General features: G+C 42.8%; 1 protein-coding gene across 1 annotated transcript in view; it reads left to right on the forward strand.

The window, feature by feature from the left end:
- The first annotated feature begins 354 nt into the window (after nucleotides 1-354).
- cckbra (cholecystokinin B receptor a) overlaps nucleotides 355-20613 on the forward strand; it is a 148367-nt gene continuing 128108 nt past the window's right edge. Inside the window, exon 1 of the mRNA XM_077246905.1 lies at nucleotides 355-784. Within this exon, the coding sequence (XP_077103020.1) occupies nucleotides 631-784 (154 nt within the window). The 5' untranslated portion in view covers nucleotides 355-630. The remainder of the gene's footprint in view (nucleotides 785-20613) is intronic.

The following is a 20613-nucleotide window of genomic DNA, read 5'->3' on the forward strand; positions in this document are numbered from 1 at the left end:
ACTAAAGCTCACAAAGAGAAACATCACAAGATCAGACACACATTAAAAATTATCATTACTTTAAAAATTATTATTTAAAAAGGTTAAACTCATGAAAGCTTTTTGTTTAAGAGCCCTGAAAGCTCTAACTTCTAATTCCTTTTGATAATCAACAAGCAGTAACACAACACATCCACTAGAGGACGACATAGGACTTACATTCGATTAGCCAAGGTACGCTAGTTTGAGGCGCACTGTTAACTGTTGACTGAGAGTGAGTCTGTAACTCTAGTAATTCTCCCTCCCTTCCTACAATCGCCCCACCCTCTGTGCTAACACCCTTAAAGAACAGTCTACCCACGCGGCTCGCTCAACAGAGCTACAGCGCGCTTTCCAGAGATACAGTTTCACGCGTAGCCTACAGGGCATTCTCTCAAAGAGGCGCGCGCAGATGCAGGCAGTTGGTGTGCAGAATATTTCAGCGCGTAGTGATACATAAGCTTTAGGGAAATTTTGCTAATTCATGGCAAAACCTATATTTAAATATATATTTAAATATGCATTGAATGCAATATCGTAAATAAATATAGTTGTACAGTGATTTAGGAAGCTATAGCCTACTTCTACCAGTTCTCGCGGGCTGTTTTGACTATGGATTTACAAAGAATGAATGAAACTCAGAACCCATTTTGGGAATGCTCAAGAACTCCAGGCAATTCCAGCGTGAACAGCTCTGCGTTAAGCGTTAACGCCACCTGTAGCAATGCGTCAATAATTCAGAAATTCAAACCCACACGACCAAAAGGTGAGGACAAACCAATGCATGTCAACTTTTGCGTGTAATTTTATTGTCTTGTTTTTTTTTTATCTGTTGCATGTTTATTTAAGTAATTATTTGTATTTTTGTTATTTACATTTCTGAGTTAAATTACGTTTTGTTGGTATAAAGAGCCAGTTTATGTGTGGAAAAACAACATGAAATGAAACGCTCAACCATTTGCTGATGGTAAAAATTGTCTTTTCCCCAAAACAAATGATTTATTATTTTTATAGCTATGACAGGGTGCCTGAACATTAATGAAATAATTCCAAAAGCTACTACGCCACCGCAACCACTATACTGCACATAGACGCATTGGAGATAATAAACTTTAGCAGCTTGTTTTTCCCGTATGTTTTTTTAAAATGCTCATTAAAATGTGTTTATTTTCTTTCAATAGTACATCAGTATCTTTAACATAACCACTGTATTTTAAATAATAATAACATAGTCAATATTTTCCCTGTTTCAAATTATTTTAAGAACTTCAAGAATGTTTGAGGAAATGGTCAGTGTTAAACCCCAATAATGCTCTTTGCATTTTTCGGCTCACTTAATCATCATAATAATCTTTGAACATAACACATACATTTGCTTCATTAGGACATGGACAAATAATCATGGGTAAATATGGTCACTATACTTCAAAACCCTGACCCCTAGAATGACTGGCGGGCATGAGAATGATGATCCTATATTTCTAAATAACAATTTTGTTAAATTTATCAGTTTGTGCAAGGTTATGAATCATAGTGACACAAGTCAGGGAGATTGTTAGTTTGGCAGCAGATTAAAACTGCCTGCAAGGACCTTCTGGCTACAAATATTCTTTCTGTTAATTTCAAACATCCATCATTTGATATATCCAACTTGACATTGATAAACCTAATAAAACCCCCCAGCTGGGAATAAAAATTCATCCACTTGATTACATTTTTATGCACAAATACCCAGAGCAGTTTCCTACCTCTGATTATGAAACTACTACAGCATTTCAGTCACCTTCCTCTAATTTATGGAGCAAGACGATGGCGACTCACTCAATCGGGTGGTTTTGCTCTTTGAAAAGGTGGGGAGATTCTCATTTGAGAGAGTTCTGATGTGTTGACTTACAGTGTAAATGATGAAAGGTGGTGGCAAACAGTTGGCAAGACAGTGATTCATGCATGAGCATAAATTTGGAGTATTTTTAGTTGATAATATATATATATATATATATATATATATATATATATATATATATATATATATATATATATTACAGTATTGCAATGAACTAATTAGATGTACAGATTCTCTGACTGGAGAAATCCCACTCTGGGTTGTGCCCAAGAGTTCAAGGTGTTGCTGCATGGGCATGTTTGGTAGATGACGTAAATAAACCATCTGGCTGCAAAGAGCTTCATTCCCCACTTACAGAAATATCAGTTTATTCTGACAAAATATATTTTTTTGTAAGCAGCATTTTTTATTGAAGAGTCTTAAATGCGTAAACATCAACATATTTCTCATGTCACAGTATAGTCACTGGCAGATGTATAAACAAGCAACCTGGTCTTCCAACCAATCAATCAATCAATCAATCAATCAATCAATCAATCAATCAATCAATCAATCAATCAATCAATCAATCAATCAATCAATCAATCACCCATTTTAAAATGATAAAGTAATACTAAAAATACTTCACATATAGTACAACTGGCCATCTAAATCATTGAATACATCTCTCTCTCTCTATCTCTCTCTCTCTCATGGAAAAAAAACAGCATTCGTTTTTGGAGAGGGGAGGAGCTGAGAAAGGTAGAAGGTGACAGCCATGTCTTTTTCTCTAGAGTCTCTAGAGTCGTTAGTCACATTGCATTTGCTGCTGAAATGATTGGCTCAAAACTGTCAGGGTTCTGTCACTTCTGTCTAGTTTATTTCTTGGGTTTGTGACAGAGCTCTGATACTCCTGTTTTGTCATGTCTTTGTGTGGGCGTGCGGCTTCGAGCGTTCTCATGTGGTGCGCTCTCTTGTCTGTATGCCTTGTTACATGTCCGTGGTGTTTGGATCCCGGCACATCTAGTTTGGTTTTGGTTCTGTGTTGGGATTCGGACATTCATGCTCCACGTGTTTGTCCTGTTGTGAGCGAACAGGATGAACTTACACTCGTTCTCGTGCGCTCTGTCTTGTCGTGTGAGCATTCGGTTTCAAGTTCGCTTGGGCCGTAGCTCTCTGTCCATGTGTTGTGTTTTTTGTGTAGCACGCGGTTCGTTTACATCGACTGCGTGCATTCATGTCATGTTTTGTCTTGTGCTGTGTAGCACACAAGTGTTAATATTGTTAAAGAAAATGATGAAAAACGCTGTGGCCAGACCATCATTCTATCCAACGATTACGTCCAATCAAACTTCATCCTTATGTTCTTAACTTTAAAGCAGATTTTAGATTGGTTAATATTAGCTGTCAATCACTTCCACTCACTTTCGCTGCGCTCACAGGGAGCTGACTCATTTAAAAGGCTGAATAAGAGAGAAGATGAAACAAGGTTTTTCCTGCACTGAATTTTTTTTGGCGACCGCCAAAGCCTTATTTGATCGGTGAGTGATAGATGACTGACTGCTGTGCTTGTGACAGGGCATGAGAGAGAGAGAGGGAATGAGAGAGAGAGAGAGAGAGAGAGAGCAAGCGCGCACTCTCACCCACTCACCATCTTCAAACTGTCTTGCTCTCCCTCCCTCGCGCATACTAATCGAAATCAATTGAGAATTGACACGATGGTAAAAGATATGAAGACCGAGGTTTCACGTGGAGCATTCGGAGATTTTTCTCCTGAATCACCGTGGGGTGGGAATTGTGCTAAAAAAAAAGATGTTTCATCTTCTCTGAAAAGCGTTCCGCACATTCAGCTGACATAGCCTAAACGACTTCAATAAACAAAACAAACTATCCAGTGATGAAATGTTTTCTGTGCTGACACGAATCTTGTGCGATGTCATAAACTGCTGGGATAATGACACAACAATGCGATTTGCGAACTAATGACTCCTTTGAACTGGTTCCATTTAATGAATGGTTAAAACAACGGATCTGGGGTGTGTTTCCCGTACAACGACGTAACTCGATGCTTAACTACCATAGTACGTTGCATCTTGAAGAAATCAACTAGCTAGTCACGACTGTTTCTTGAAACCATATTGTCGCAAATTGGTCGTTCAACCACGTTGGTTAATGATGTCATGCATGTGGTGGAGTAATAACTTATTTTAATGAATCTGTTGAGATCGAATTAATGCTAGATGTTTTGCTATAAATTACGGACATGACATCTGAGGACTATTTCAAATTTTTCTCAGTTATTTTGCTCTATTTCCAGATTCAATCAAAGGCTCGTTCGTACGTACTAGATAGAGCACGTTCGAACATGCGCACTCTTCAAAAACGGTGCTTTAAATCTCTTGACAAACTAAAAGACGTATATTACATTTGTATGTATTCTAAATAAAAGATACAGATTGCACTGAAAGTCAGCTTGCTTATTTTGATCAAGACAAGGATTTATTAAGTCCACATGTCAAGCAAACAAGAAAATATGCTTCTAACCATAGTTCAAGAGCTGTAATTCAAACCACACAATTTTGCGATGTTGTTTGTGAATGTTCGTTAGAACTATGTTTTCGGGAAACACAGACTCGTTGAACTATGCTGATAACGACGTAACTTGTGACCAAATTGGGCTAACGATGCTTTTGCTTTTGCTTTTGTTTTGTTGGAAACATCCAACACTGAACTCACGAGACGTCTGAATCGGTGTGTAACAAATCGGTAACACTTTACAATAAAGTTCAATTTATTAAACTCTAGTTAACTACATTAGTTAACATTAATAAATTGCATTTCTACAGCATTTATTAATCTTTGTTAATATTAATTTCACCATTAATAGTAGCCTTATTGAAATCAAAAGTTGTATTTGTGAACATTAGTTAGCCTAATGCACTATGAAGTAACACGAACAAACAATGAACAGCTGTATATTTTATTAACTAAGACTAACAAAGATTAAATATACAGCAATAAATACAGTAACAAATGTATTGCTCATGGTTCATGTTAGTTAGCCTAATGCATTAACTAATGTTAACAAATCAAACCACATTTATTCAGAACACCTCTTAAAATGAGAATGTATGTGCTTACCCCATTTATTTTTAGTAAGAGTGGTTAGGAAGATTTAACCTTAATAAACTGAAGTATTTTTAGGTTATTTATATGACAATGTGAAGAAGACTTACCAAAAAAAAAACTTTTAGTTTACACTGGAGTGAGGAGAACCAGAAAAAAAAGTGCAAAGCAAGTTGTTAGCTAGCCTCTAATTGTATTCGATTGTACATAAAAGATAATTAGACTATTAGTTGAAATAAACTTTTTAATGCTACTTTTTTAATCTAATTTTTGATATTGATATGATGATATACCAAAATAATTAATGGGTTTAGCAAAGAAGGATTTTATCTTACGAGTCTATGAAATCAAGGGCAAGAAAGGATGACAGTGTCCATCGGCCACCACTGAAAACCAATACATTTTAAGCACGAGAGCTTGGTTAAACACAGACAGTGTGCCAAGCACAAAAAAAATGCAGGGACAAGTATGTGGCAAACAAATCAGGTTCGATTATTAAGGCTTTTAATCACCAGAATGCTGTCGGTCGTTCCACTCTACTGGCAGAGCTAAACGTCAAATTTGGTGGGTGCTCCTAAATTTTTGCTGGTGCCCCTAACTTTTTGAAGTCGGGAGCACCAGTGTACCTGTACCTGTACCAGACCTGTCCACCGCTGTACAAAATGCCAGCGTCACGGCAATTTTGCTCCGGCCGGAAGCAATTACCAAACTGGTTCCGTGTGTTTATCACCCTAACGTACATATTTTGCGACAGCAAATAAAAATTATTAATTATAAAGGCTATATTCAAATAAATTTATATAAAATTCACTTCAAAACTATCAAAATTTTTAATGCCTGTAGGAATCAAATGTAATGTTTTGTAATGCCATTTAAGGCCTTAATGTTTGAAAATCCATTTAAGGAATTAAATTAATGCTTTTTAATGCCCTGCAGAAACCCTGTGGTTTCACCAAAGCCCGTATACGGAAAGCCTGTTCACTCCCTATTAAGCACTATTGTACTGAATTTTGGTTGTAGTTCCACCAGAGTTCTACTGGGGGGCGATCGCCCGGAGTGCAAAATGAATGGGAGTCTACGGAGCTAGACGGCTAAATTTGTCTCTTTCACCCGATTGCCATTGGGAAATCTCAGATTTGACTTTAGATTTTGCAAGTTCAACATGGGTTATAGGTCGAAAGTTGAATGAACGAGTACGTATGTCCTTTCGATTTCTTACAGGTTGAGTTGTTGTTGCCCATTACACGCTAGCATTCTGCTAATGAACGCTGATTGGTCAGTGAAGGACTGATTACGTCCAGAGATACCCCTTGATGGGATCGTTGGCATCCGAAGTAAGACAAGAATGTGTGTGTGTATTTTCGGCGTGGTCTTTTAAAACAACAAACCAAAAACTCTTCTAGCGCGTGTATTTACCTGTGTCAGTGGTGTTGTCAATGAAAAGAAAGTGCAGAGCGCGAAAGCACCAAAGTGACTGAAGGACTGCCATAAAGCAGTATCTCTGGTGGAACGATGTGTATGACGTCATTGACATTTTAAAATACTTTTTAAAGCAAATGAGTGACTCTAAAAAATCTAAGACCCAGTAATGAGTCATTTCTTTGCATCTCCTTTCGAATACAACATTCAAATTACTAGTCAAAAAATTATATTCTGAGAAAAGTGGATTTTTAGGGGTATAGCTCCATTGACCTCCATTCATTCTGCACTCGTCCTGGGAGCGCCCTCATATGGAACCAGAGTGGAACTGCAACCAGTTCAGAAGCCGGAAGTTTACTGAGTGAACGTTCTCCCCATATTAGACATTCTCTGGTTTCACACACAAATGAACCTTTCTGCGTTTTTACATTTTCCACAAAAAAAGAAAAGCAGTTTTAAATGATTCACTTAAAGCTTCATATGAAGTACCCAGAAAAGTAAACTATTAGCTGCAGCCCTATTTTACAGTGCAAATCCTCTCCATACTTTGCACTTCTCTGATAGAAGCTTGTTCCCACATTCAGGGTTGTACAGACTGTCAAATGAAATTCCAGGACTTTCAGGACTTTTCAAGCATTACTTTTTTGGATTTCAAGGACTTCAATCAGCACTTATCAAACAATATCTTTATTATTATTTTTATTTATTTCATTTTATTTACTCAAATTAAATATGTATGGTATCTGATGTTTCACTTCATAGAAGTCAATCCATTGACCAGCGCTGTCAGGCATGGGAAATCCCCTTAACCATTGAAAGGATATTGAAAGATTTTTTCCCCATAAATATATATGATTGACCTGAAGAATGAAAGTTGTATTATACTTATCATATACTTAACATCATGCTCATAGCCATGAGAAATAGCTCTATATCTCAGACGGGCTGCAGCGTTGATTTAGCGTGAAACAATTTTATTTTTTCAACAACAACAAAAAAAATCACAATATTTTGAATTAGGGATGCACCAATACCACTTTTTGCAGAACGTTATACCGATACCGTAACCGATCCCTGAATTTTCACTGCATTTGTAATTTTTTAATGTATTAGTAGATAAACCAAAAGAATATAAATCGTATTAGTTGGCTTAACTTGTTCATCAAATATATATTTCTTTCAATTATTTCCATGCTTAATTAACCCTTTCACACGTAAGTTTAAAATATTCTAACTGACCCCCCAGCGTGAGTTTTCAAGACGACCGTTCCCTTTCAGTCGATAACGTCAGACGTAGTCGATGGTCGACTGAATGGGGATCTCGCTAGAGAGCCTATCCTCTTCGAGTACTATTGAACGAGCCAATGTAATTGGCGTGCGTGATTCGCATCACACACTCCGCCCCCGCGGCGCGGGTATAAATACGGAAGTGGATGCACGCACTAGTTGTCTTTCGCTTCGGAGCCGATCGTTTGATGTCTTTGAGAGTGCTGTTGTCTACAACGAGCAAGTGTGTCGGTGTTCTTCAGGAAGACTCTCCCAGTGCTGGTGTTCTACAGCGCGAGTGCAGCGGTGATCGCGAGCTTTGAGCTCTCAACTGCTGTTTTAACAGCAACAAATTTCTAAATGTTTGTGTGTGTTGATGGCTGGTTAGAGGGCGGAAAAGTGAGTGCTTCACTGTTTCAGTTCTCTGTTCAGTGTTGCCGCGGTCATTCCCCTGTGTGCTCCGGCACTGGTGACGGTCCAATTTTCTGAAAGAGCAACACGGGTGCGTTTGCATCTTTTTCAAGATGTCATTCCGCCCGTGCGTTTCTGGGTGCGGTCGTTCCCTGTCTCTCTCTGATGGTCACAACTGTTGTGTCACGTGTTTGGGCTTACAGCACGCTGAGACCGCTTTTGTGGACAGCTCATGTTTTCACTGTGGGAACATGACTGTCGCAGTGTTGAGGGCGAGACTCGCCTTCGTTAAGCGCGGAGAGCGAGTCCCCATTACCATACCCCACCCTGCACGTGTGCTGTGTGGGATGGGTGACCGGAGGATAGTGTTGGATGTCCCGCCCGGTAACCATTCCCTGTGGGCTCCTCACTCCTCCCTTCCACTGCAACCACTGGAGCCTCCTGTGTTGTCTGCTGGTCCATCTGTAATGGGTGGGCCAGCGGTTTCACTCGGGGCTCCCCTGGAGGACAGGACGTCGATTGCAGCATCGGAGGGTGAGCTGACTTCTAGAGATGATGACTCGGCTGCATTGTCTCCCACCGGGAGTTCAATGTTGCCCGAGCCGGATCCAGAATTGTCAGCTATGCTGAAACGGCCGCCGAGGCTGCCGGGCTCGAGTGGAACCTCCACCATGTCCCGTTCAGTCTCGGGTGGAATCTGGAGTTTGGTGTCTTGGGGCGGGCCGCGCTGGTTCTCAGCTCGCCGCCCCAGTGCCTTTCTTTCCCAAAAAGCATGGAGAGCTTATCAGGTGGTGAACAGCATGTTTCTCTGCCAGAAACTGCCTGAATAGCTTTTCCCCCTCATTACCCTTGATGGAGGAACGGTGAAGGGTTGCGAAGGGTCCCTCCATTGGAGCGGTCTGTCGACACAGGTGCACCTGGCCGCTGCCTTTTGGGGGGATCCTCGTCTCCCCCCTAAGGCCTGTGAGTTTCGTCCGTTCCAACGGGCAGAGCTTACAAAGCTTGTGGCCAAGCCGCTTCCTCTTGCATGCCATGGCGTTGCTGCAGGCTAGGGCACCCATGGCATGCACAAGGGTAATCCAGACCGTGCGCTCATAGGTGAGCACCGCACTGTATCCGACCTCACCATCTGGGGCACGAGTGTCGTAGCGTGTGTGATCGGTCTGGCGATGTCCAACGTGGTGGTCCAGTAGCGCCTTCGTTGGCTCAGCCTGGTTGGTATGGCGGATGCGGACAATTTTCGGTTCCTGGTCTCCCCAATTTCCCAGGTTGGGCTGGTCGGCGACGCAGTGGAGAACTGCATCCAACAGTTCTCTGCCGCTCAAGCGCAGACGGAGGTCATCCGGCACATCCTGCCCCGGTGGCCAGCTGCTGCCTCCACCCGCCGCCGGTGGCAGCTCCTCCGCCTGCTCGTCGCCGTGAGCGTTCCCCGGCCGCCACTCCTGCTGGGCCTCCGCAGCAGCCTCCACCCAGGCCTCAGCATGGAGCCGGCCGCAGTAGAGACGCCCAGCCCGCTCCAGGCGCTGCCAAGCCAGGTGGTAAGCGACAGCGAAAGCATTCTGGAGCGGGCCGCCCAGGAATGGATGAGATGCTCTTGGAGTGGCACGATCACTCCCTCCCCCCGGGTGAGGGCCGGGTGGAGCCTTTTGTTTGTGTGTGTGTCTGTTCCGCCGCTGGCTCCCTAAAAAAAAAAAAAAAAGCGGAGCAAGCGGTACCCACATTTCAAATAGAGAGCAATTTCATCTGTTCCTGGGTCCCAAGAGGGCCAGTCTGGCGGGTGTGACCCTGTATAGCCTTACACCCTTCAGCTCCCCCTTGGTCGCCAGCAGGCAGCTTGGTGCGTTCGAGGACCCGGTCATCCGCCTTCTCATGCGCCCCCTGCCGCTAGTGGAGACAGGTAAGTGTTGCACAGCACACTAACACCACTCTCTCTACCTTGCTGCCCCACCTCAGGCTCGGCTACCCCGCTCAAGTCAGTGATAACCATCACGTTAGGTGTTGAGCAGACATGCTCCTGAAAATTCAGTGATATTTATCACACCGAGTGTTGAGCAGTGCTCCTGACTTGTGCGTGCTTATCTTATCCTGCTGGAGAAGGATTTGATATAGCAGCTCCTCCAGCCGGTACGAAGGCCAGTTGTAAACTCGTTCTTCGTGCTACTAGGTGGTGGGTCGTGACCATCTTGGCCCAAGATCGGTCTGCAGATCCGACCTGAAAGACATGTGCTTCAGATCTCTACCTTCCGCACCGCAGGCCATCCTGTGTGTTACGTGTAAGGGTGGAGTATCAGTACACTGTCCTTCCCCTCGAGTGCTCCAGAGCCCGTTGGGTCTTCAGGTCAACTGGAAGAGAGTAATCTCGCCCACGGGCTGAGTATCTCTTTTTCAGTTTTGGAGATGGACTCGGTCTAACACGTCTCTCCAATGAGAATGTGTTCAGCTGGTGTTTGAAGTGAGAAAGGGTCCCACTGAAAGAACTTTCAGAGGCTCCTGGGGTATATGGTAGTTGCAGCCTTTGGCTTCCTCCATATGTGACCGCTTCAGCGCTAGCTTCATGATCGAGTCCCGAGGTGATCGTGGCAGAGCAGCTCACCCTGTGTGACTATAGTTCATCCCGGTCTGCTGCCAAACCCTCTTCAACAGAGGGGCCATGTACAAAGGGCGTGTTTTAATGGGGGCCGGGGCGACCCTCGACTACACGGGCATTCGTGCCTCGAGTTGTTAGACATTGCGACCGTTGCGCAAGCTTCCCTTGCATGTCACAACTCACCCGTCACCTCCTCCTTGGAGTCAGAAGCTTCTGAGGACGCTTTGTTCCACTCTTCCCGCTCTACTCAATCGTGCCGCCATCGAGCCTCACGACAGTTATAGCCAGGGGAAGTGGAGACTCCATCCCCTGGGTCCAGCTGGGTCATGACCATTCCGGGGCCGCTCAGTTGCCCCTCCGGTTTCGTCTTCCTGCCAGTGTGTGTAGTCCTAACCGAGCGGACTACCCTTGGAAAAACACTGGCTCTCAGCTGCCCCAGGGGGCCCGCAGAAATGCGTTTAACCCCAGTGAGCACGCTGGCACACACGTTCTTCCCCCAGAGATTCCGGGCGGTCTTACATCTGAACGCGGAGGTTCAGGTGGCTTTCACAGGCATGTGATAGTTACCATCACTTCTGCGAGCACCCCCTAGAAATGGATAGCGTGCTTACGCCTTTAGAAGTGAAACCTAGTCGTTGAGTGCGTCTTCTCTCCAGAGGAGATCCTGAAAGCTTTCCGATCACTTCAGTGCTCTCTTTCCTGCAAAATGGGTTGGAGTAGGCTGTTTTCCTTCACCCTCAAAATGATGTTGCCTAGGTGTTTAAACGACCCTCATCGTGTTGCAGAAGCACGTTCTGATCGTCAGGTTCCTGAGGAGCAAGGTCTTGTAAATCCTTGCGTCCCTCTTTATACTCTTGGGCCTTGTCCCTGGTGCGATGCATTGCAGAGACCGCCCCTGAGCCACTGCAGGCAGTGAGTTAAATATTCTGTTATATCAGTTCTCCTGCTCGCTTGGTCTCTACTAGAGGGTAGGGACTTGCTCGCTTTCGGTCAACGTATTGTGCCTGGAGTCTGGGCCGGCTAACTCTCACAAGCTGAGACCCCGGCTCGGATTGTGCCCAAGGTTCCTACCTCTCCCGTAATAGGAGCAGGTGATGAGCCTGCAAGCGCTGCCCTGGAGGAGGCAGATCCAGCCCTGGCTTCTCTGTCCGTTTGATTGGACGTGTACAGAACGCAAGCCTTAGACCTCAGACCAGCTCTACAAATATCTGTTGGAATTCAGCAGAGAGGGAAGGCTGTTTCCATGCAAAGTCGCACTAGTGCTTGCCTTCATTTCGGTAAAAATCCGAGATGCAACATGTCCACTTAGGTGTTGAGCTCCTCTATGATGAGTGTAAAGTGCTCCGCCTGGGCGTTGACAATATGCTTTGCTAAAACAGATTCTAGAGTTGGGGGCTGGACGACACCTAGTTGAACCGCTGCTTCCCGTGGGCTCCCTTCTCATGAAGCCAGTTTCACCGTGAGCCCGGTTCAAGTGTCAGCTTGCTGCGCCATTCCCCTCCTATGGACTGGATACGTGCGCCTTTCTACTCCAGTTGAGTTCCCTTAAAATTGAACCCTGTTGAGTTCCTCCACACCCCTCCGACGTCGGACGTGCGGAACGTCTGGTGTTAGGCCTACCACTCGTAAGCAGTGTGGAACCTGTGTTAGGCTGGGTCCATATGTTGCGGTCCCTACAGCGACCCCATATGTGTATTCTTCCACGATACGGCTCCCTGCGGTGAGCCCGTGTCTTCCCTCGGCAGAGTCTCTCTGCCGTCACTGTCCGGTGTGTCTCCCCCCGTCTTAGGCTGGTGCCACCCCAGTGACATTCCATATGTTAGACTGCCCGGTTTCCGCCCAGTTCATATGTGTATTTTCCACGTTACCTCCCTCTGGGTTGGATATGGCTTCCGCAGCGTCCCTTCCTTCCAATGTACGGGGAACGCTTTCCCAGTGGTCCTGTAGGAACAGCAGTGACTTCGCTGGCCTAAGCCCTGTCCTTCCCCGCCTTAAATTTGCGGGGGCATCAGGAGGCTTTGGCTTAGGCACTGGAAGGTGGCAGCGTTAGTGGGGTTTTCAAGGGTTATCCCCATTGAAATACACATGTCCTGGTTGCGTATGCAACCCACCGTTCCCTGAAGGAGGGAACGGAGGACGTAGTCCCCTTGCCACTACCGCTGGACCACCGCTGACCCCGGGTTACTCTCGGCTCCTCAGCGAAAAGCAACTAGTGCGTGCATCCACTTCCGTATTTATACCCGCGCCACGGGGGCGGAGTGTGTGATGCAAATCACGCACGCCAATTACATTGGCTCGTTCATTAGTACTCGAAGAGGATAGGCTCCCTAGCGAGATCCCCATTCAGTCGACCGTCGACTACGTCCTCCGTTCCCTCCTTCAGGGAACGGTGGGTTACATACACAACCAGGACGTTATTTAGAACTTGTCACTTTAATGTTTCCATGGTGACGCGTCATTGCTCGTCACGTGACACAGCGCAACCACAACACAGCGCTGAATGAATGATGATCTGCTTTTATGTAATTTTCCCCTTTTTATTAAAAATATTCACAAATGTATTAGCTATAGCATGAAACACTGATATTCCGATTGTCAAATATGTGCAAGTGGATGTGTTTTGTTATTTAAACACCTTTATAACGATCGCATTAGTTTAGCTGTATGCGCGATGGGCGGCACCATGTTAGTTTGTTTCACAGTTCAGAGAATCAGATCTGTTGGATTTACACGTCAATTCCCCGACTTCTCACGAAATGCATGAAAGTAAGTGGCCGGTGAACTGGGAGAAGAATAGGGTCAAATGTAAAGCAACTTACACAATGTGTATCTGATATGAATAAAACGTGTTGTCTTATTATAATGTAAAGGATTATTATTGCCGCTTCCATAGACATCAGTGTGTATGTTACAAACTCAAAATCATTGTTTTGCTAGTACTTGTGTGTATTTAAATGTCTGAAACCTAAAATAAACATTATGTGGTTGAAAACACTCAATAGTTGTGATATATGACAGCACTGAGTAGGTCCTTCTCTGGCTCAGGGCCAGCAAAAGTGTGAAAGCAGTTTGAATTTAGCAGTTGATCACGTGATGCACTGACCGTTCCAATCACACCGGTGTGATCGTACGCTCCAGGGACCAGCCAAGACTCAGAGCCATGGCTCTGCCAAGACTGATCACACCGGTGTGATCCTACGTGTGAAAGGGTTTTAAGCCTGCTAAAATGCATTGTATGAGCTTCTGTTACTGTAGCCTACATTCTATTGCTCTATCATATTTTATCTTTCATTGAATAGCACAGCAAATATTTAGACTAGAGCAGCTCCAGAAGGGTCAGCCTAATTAATGTGAATTTAAACATTATTAAAGGTAAGCAGTCAGCAACAAAATAAGAACGAATAATCAACTTACAAATAAATAAAATAGAACAAAGAAAGGCTACAAATGAAATAAACAGTGTTCTTAAGAGTTTTTCAGGTATCTGACAGGTACAGAAATTTTAATAAAGTAATCAAATGTGAAAAAATTGCATATTAATTACTGGATAAACTAAATATAGATGGATCTTTTGTTGAAAAGGGTAGCCTATTTAGTCAAGAGCAGTGAGTAATTTATTTGTCCATTGTTTATTAAAACAGCAGTGGGTTTGTTAAACTGCCCCTTTAAGTACGAACGCATGGACCCCATTTGAACATGGCTACGTTCACTTGAGATATAACTGACTTTGTTTACTAGGATACTCGAAGATGGGCGTTTTTACATAATTTTGTGTGAATTCATCCGTACAAGCGCAAGACGTGAAAGACAATTTAATTCAGTATTCGCACGCAGAGACTCTGGTTTGCGGGGCGCGCTGATGTTTGCGTTCATGGAACTTCTTGACTGCAAACGTCCAGTAATAAATTAATGTAGATGGGGGGGGGGGGCTCTCCGCACCGCCTCACCGCCTCACTAAAGATAGGTGCTAGTCTATTTTCAACTGACGCCGCGTCCAAGCGGCACCGTAATACAAAATAAAAGTAAATAAACACTGTAAATTTTAAAGTAAACACCCTGTAAGGACTCCCAATTGTATTGCACACCAATACATCCTTGGTAGAAACCATAGACTGTAAGGTAAAAACCCAAAAATCAAGAAAAATCACATCGGACAGGCAAATCACATGGTCTCGCGCATCCAGTCGCGTTGCTTCTGAAATGCTCCTGGTGGGAGTTGGCACCGCGTGGAGGACAGAATAAAATCTTGTCGGAGCCGTAATGCACTGCAGACGTGTGCAGTGTACAAAAGGGGTAAAGTCGAGAACAGTTCAGACGGTTCTCATTTATAGTTATCTTATTCATAAGTGTTTAGAAAAACCCTGCACGAACGCTCAGTCACATAATCATCATTCAGATCACCGCTAGGGGGGCTTGAGATCATCATAGGGGGGGCTAAGCCCCCCAAGCCCCCCCTTGACGCCGGGCCTGATTCAACAGAACTGCGCTCTCTCTTGTCAGTTAACGTTAATAATAAGCTACATGCTTCGTTTTATTTTCTTTGCCATTGACATCCGACTGAACTACAAACCTTCCACTGATGTCTGTTTTAAGGGATGTGCTCGACCAGCTCACGTGTCTGTGCCGCTGCGCGCTCAATCCACTGCATGGTTATCTATGATCAGCTCGCGCACCATAGTGTTACTATACTGTACACACGTGACACGCTGCCTCGTAGGCCTTTCGTTGTTGGTATCAGAGCATTTTTACGAGTACATGAGATCGGTATCGGTGCATCCCTATTTTTAATAATTCAAGTACTTTTCAAGCAACTCTTCAAAAATATGTCTGCTTTCAAGGGTTTTCCAGGACTTAAATTTCAAAAAAGTCAAATTCATGTATTTCAAGCACTTTAAGCACCTTGTACGAACCCTGCACATTTAAGAAATTGTGTTTACACAAATATATTGCTTTCACTTTAGCATAATTCAGGGTATCTGCACACTTTTTAAAGTCAAATTTAAGGCTTTTTAAGACCCGAAGAAATCAAAATTAATACCTTACACTAGGGGTGCGCAATATTGACAAAAATATGTCTCCATATTTTCAAAGTTTTGTTGATAATAATTAAATGATATTTTACTGATTGTGTTTGTGTACTGGTATCAGGGCTGGTTTAGGCCTGTTGTTGACAGCTGATTCATGAAGATATATATATTTTTCATATTCTATACAGTGGTCAGTTCACAGCAGTGACAGAAATAAATTTTTTTTATTAACGGCCAATATTTGCAACCTTAAATTGATTTCAAGGGGCATTTTCACCTATATGGACTTTTTTTTTTAAAACTTAGAATTTGACATAAAAGGTGATGCATACCTCTAACATGCAAATTAAATTATATTAGAATAATAACACAATAACACTGTTACCAGTTAAATTAAATCATTAAATAAAAATCCATCTTTGCAGTGCAGAGGAGACACAGAAGCAGCATCAGAACTGGCATTGATATATTTACACTCCATTTACAATTGCATAAATAAAGCTATAGATTTAAAAATAATAATAATTCAATATTTAAATATGAACTGATTTATAATTGTAACATTTTAATTAAAGCTACTTTAAATGTGAAACTAAAACCACCTAGGTGGCAGCAAGTAACTGTCTTGCATTGAGACTCTGCTACGTACTTCATTTTGAAATTCTCGTTGGCGAAATACAGGGAAAACAAACAATATTGACAATATTGTTTTGTGTAACTCACAATGTTCATTTATTGTTCATTTAACTGTTATATAAAATAAATGGGTGATTCTTCAATTGGGGGCTATTTTGCCATCTTACATTTTGATGAATGAAATTTGGCTGAATTTTGTTAGAATTATGTCAAGACAATGATTTGTCAAGACAATGATCATGCTTTGATGTAAATATATAATAATGGCCACGACTGAGCTTAAATATAATTTGAGTATTTTATATCTATTTGCCAACTGGCACAACTGGCCTACACGACTCAAAGTTTTAACAAGAATGCAATTCTCTGCATCCACATCTTGAATTATTCCTGGATATACCTCCCTGTCATATTTCACAGCACACCAACAACCTTTCAGTTTGTCTGTGATTTCAGTGACCCTAGAAAAACCTGCTTGTGCATCTATCAGAGGCACATCTATGTTTGAAGCTCCGTTGGCTGTAGTGGGCCCTTTGCACATTGTCACTGACCATAGCATTTGCATTCATCTAGAGCTGAGCAGAAGCAGCTAAGTATCCGCCACTTGAATTGTGCTGGAGTGTTGGTGAACATCTGTTTTAGAGGGGGAAGACAGTTAGTGTTGCTGATTATCCACATTATATTTAAATAAGTTTACCTGAAATTTACCTGGTCAATCTTCATGGTCCACGGACAGTGTCCAGTTGTTGGGCAATTAAGTCATCATTGGCTGCAATATCATCTTCTTTGATATGAAAGATCTTTATTTTTGCTTGTTGTTCAGACAATGCTTCAAATAAGACCTCAGCTGATGGCAGATCCATTCCCCGTGCAACAAGGGCATCTGCTGTTCTTTTAACAGCTGCCCCTACCCCATCCGCAGGGCCCTTTCCATGTCCAGCTTCAAGGAAATTCCAAGTCAATCTTTGAAATCCTAAATCAAATGGCACAGTTGAAAATAAGAAGAAAGTAAGAAGAAATTCTTCTTTGATCTGTACTGTGTTGTGGGGCCATCACTAATGACATGAAGTGTGGTAGCTGATGGCACTTGCTCCTTGAGGTAAGAAAACACTGGTGAGAGATGTGCCCAGATACCTGATGGATCATGCCTCATTGAAGAAGAAATCGAACACAGGGACAACACTTCTTTGGTTGTGTAGGCAACTCCTGTGTGTAGGGTGATTTGTTTGTGTGAGTCACCAAAATGAGCAGCTTGCACTTCTGATGCATATTTGCCTAGGTAATTTAATTTTCAGCAAAATCTATCTGAATAATAACTTCATCCTCATGTATATTCTCTTTGAGATGACGTAGTGTGGAGTGCTGGTGCTGAATGTTGAAAGTGTGTCGTCCAAATTTATCTTTTAAGGCAGTGGTGACATCCTCTAGGAGAATTTCAAGGGTTCCATAAGTTTTTCTTTCACTGTGAGATGGACATTGATTTTTTCTATTAGCCTATCTTTGGATTTTCTTTCACATTCTTCTACTTTATGCCTCCAACTGAACCAGTGGGTCTGCAGAGAACTGTCAAACTCTCTTGTTTCCAGCTGCTTTTCCTGGCAGATATCACACTCTCTGTACATGCATCTCTTTGTTGACTTGTCACAACACAATGACTCCATGAGCCTGTCAATTTTGTTTGATGCTATAACCTTATGGTGGAACAATTTGTCAGCCATTAGCTGAGTATTTGCATGTGTCTTACACAAGCAAGTTTCTCTGTCTTTTTCAGATGGTGCGACAACCCAGAATGGTCGATTTTTGCAGAATTCTGCATATGGAAGTTTGGCATGTGGATATTCCTTCTTAAACTTCAGAAAGAGGTTATACAAGCTGTCATTAAAGAAACGCTTCTGCATTTTGATTTTCTTTCTGGTAATTGTCTCTCTTTTTCCTGTGGATGGTCGACTGTTGTCATCTCGCTCCAGGAATTTCTTTAGTTGTTCCTTTGTATCTGTATTCATTTTGTTTTTGTATTCTCTCCTGTGGAATTGGAAACCTGCTGGTCTGTTTCTGTTGCTGTGCATTATTTTGTAAGAGAATCCAACCTGACGGTGTGCTTCCTTTAAAAAATGGTACTTCTTCAGTACCTTTCCAGATAGAATACTGGCAAAAAAATCTGTTTGTTTATTACTGTCACGATTCCTGTCTTATGTTTTCCTTGTCTTGTGTTGACTTTTGTTATTTCCTGTCCTGTGCCATGTTTTGTAGTCCTTTGTAGTTTTTCTTGTTTATTAGTCTCTCCAGGTGTTTCTAATTAGCCCCGCCCCCTTGTTATCTTGTTTGCCTGTGTATTTAAACCCCTGTGCTTCAGTTGTGTTTTGTCGGTCGTTGTTTTGATGTTGCTGGTAGCTGTTCCGTGTTCCTGTCCTGAGTCCATTGGATTACCTGTTTGTTTTATTAAAGTGCTTGCATTTGGATTCTCTCTCCGCTTCATTTCTACCACATCGTAACAGAACGACCGACCACAAATATGAATCCAGCAGCACGGATCTCGCCTGATCTACACAGGCTAGACCGGGAGTTCGCTGGACAGATCGCGGCCTTGGCCCTGGAAAGCCTTGATCTGTTCCAGTACACCTGGGGGTTTGTTCCCTTCGCTGCCTCCTGCTCTCTGGGTGATGAGGCGATTAAGATGTCAAGTCAAGTCAAGTCACCTTTATTCATATAGCGCTTTTTACAATACAGATTGTATCAAAGCAACTTCACAGTGATAACATGAAAATAATATAACAGAGTTTGTTTCTAAAAGAAAATTGAGTCAACGTCCACCTTAAGTAAGGCAGATCAATAATATTATTGAATATTAAATGTCCCCAACTAAGCAAGCCAAAAGCCAAGGCAACAGTGGCAAGGAACCAAAACTCCATCAGGTGACAGAATGGAGAAAAAAACCTTGGGAGAAACCAGACTCAGTCGGAGGGCCAGTTCTCCTCTGGCCAACGAAGGAACAGTGCATGATTTATGATTCGGGCAGCATTACAAGTCAGATTGGATCGGAACATTTAGAATATTTATCCATTTCCATCTTTTGGAAGTCCAAGTAATCACGCCGGTGTTGAGACGAGTTGTTGAGGATCAGTGCCGTCCACCATAGAGGGTCCATATCGCCGGTGTTGAGTCGTCTCTTCACAGGCTTTGTGATTGGCGTATCTGAAGTCTCTGTGAAAGGCTGGATACAAACTGGAGCTGACGAACGCCGTTTTTCTCGGGACTCGCGTCCCGAGATAACAGCAGAAAAGCAAAAAGGGAAAATAATTAGTGTAGCTGCTGTTCATAATGATTTCCATAACACGGGCGTAAATGATAAAAAACATGAAGACAGTGATTCTTGCGTCCCAGAGTCACCCCCCTCCGTCCCCCACTCAACTCAGCCCTGCTTACTGACCTCTACATCCCTCCTGCTGCTGAGACCCAACCACAATCTCACAATCTCTCCGCAACCCAACCATACGCGCCGACCCGTTTGACTAAGGCTGTCGAGCCCCACTGTCGTCGTTAATGCAGGTTCAGTGGCAACGGTTCCATATGGCATACCAACTACCGCAAAACACAATATCTACCCAACCACCCGTCATTCACGCAATATACACAGGAACGTAATGACTGTAAATACTATGCAACTTATACAAATAACCTACAGACTCTTCAAGTTTTATAATATTAAATGCATTTGATCTGATTCAGCAGTGGTATAAAAGGTAAGCATTATGTAAATGCTTGGCTAAAGAGATGCGTCTTTAATCTAGTTTTAAACTGGGACAGCGAGTCAGAGCTTCGAACAATATCAGGAAGGCTATTCCAGAGTTTTGGAGCTAAATGTGAGAACGCCCTTCCTCCTTTTGTGGACTTAGATATCCTAGGAATGACCAGAAGCCTCGAATTTAGTGATCTTAAAGAACGTGATGGATTGTAGGGCGATAGAAGGTCCATTAAATACACAGGAGCTAAACCATTTAGGGCTTTATAGGTCAGTAAAAGTACTTTGTAATTGATACGGAACTTGATAGGTAACCAGTGTAGAGATGATAAAATTGGTGTTATATGATCATATTTTCTTGACCTAGTAAGAACTCTAGCAGCTGCATTTTGCACTAACTGTAGCTTGTTTATTGAGGATGCAGGACAGCCAGCTAATATAGCATTACAATAATCTAGTCTCGAGGTCATGAATGCATGAACTAACTTTTCTGCATCAGAAACAGATAGCATGTTACGTAGCTTTGTAATGTTTCTAAGGTGGAAAAAGGCTGTTCTTGTAA

This window comes from Siphateles boraxobius, unplaced genomic scaffold, assembly GCF_051911475.1.
Source record: "Siphateles boraxobius isolate OS27281-9 unplaced genomic scaffold, OSU_SipBor_1 29, whole genome shotgun sequence".
Taxonomy (NCBI): Eukaryota; Metazoa; Chordata; class Actinopteri; order Cypriniformes; family Leuciscidae; genus Siphateles; species Siphateles boraxobius.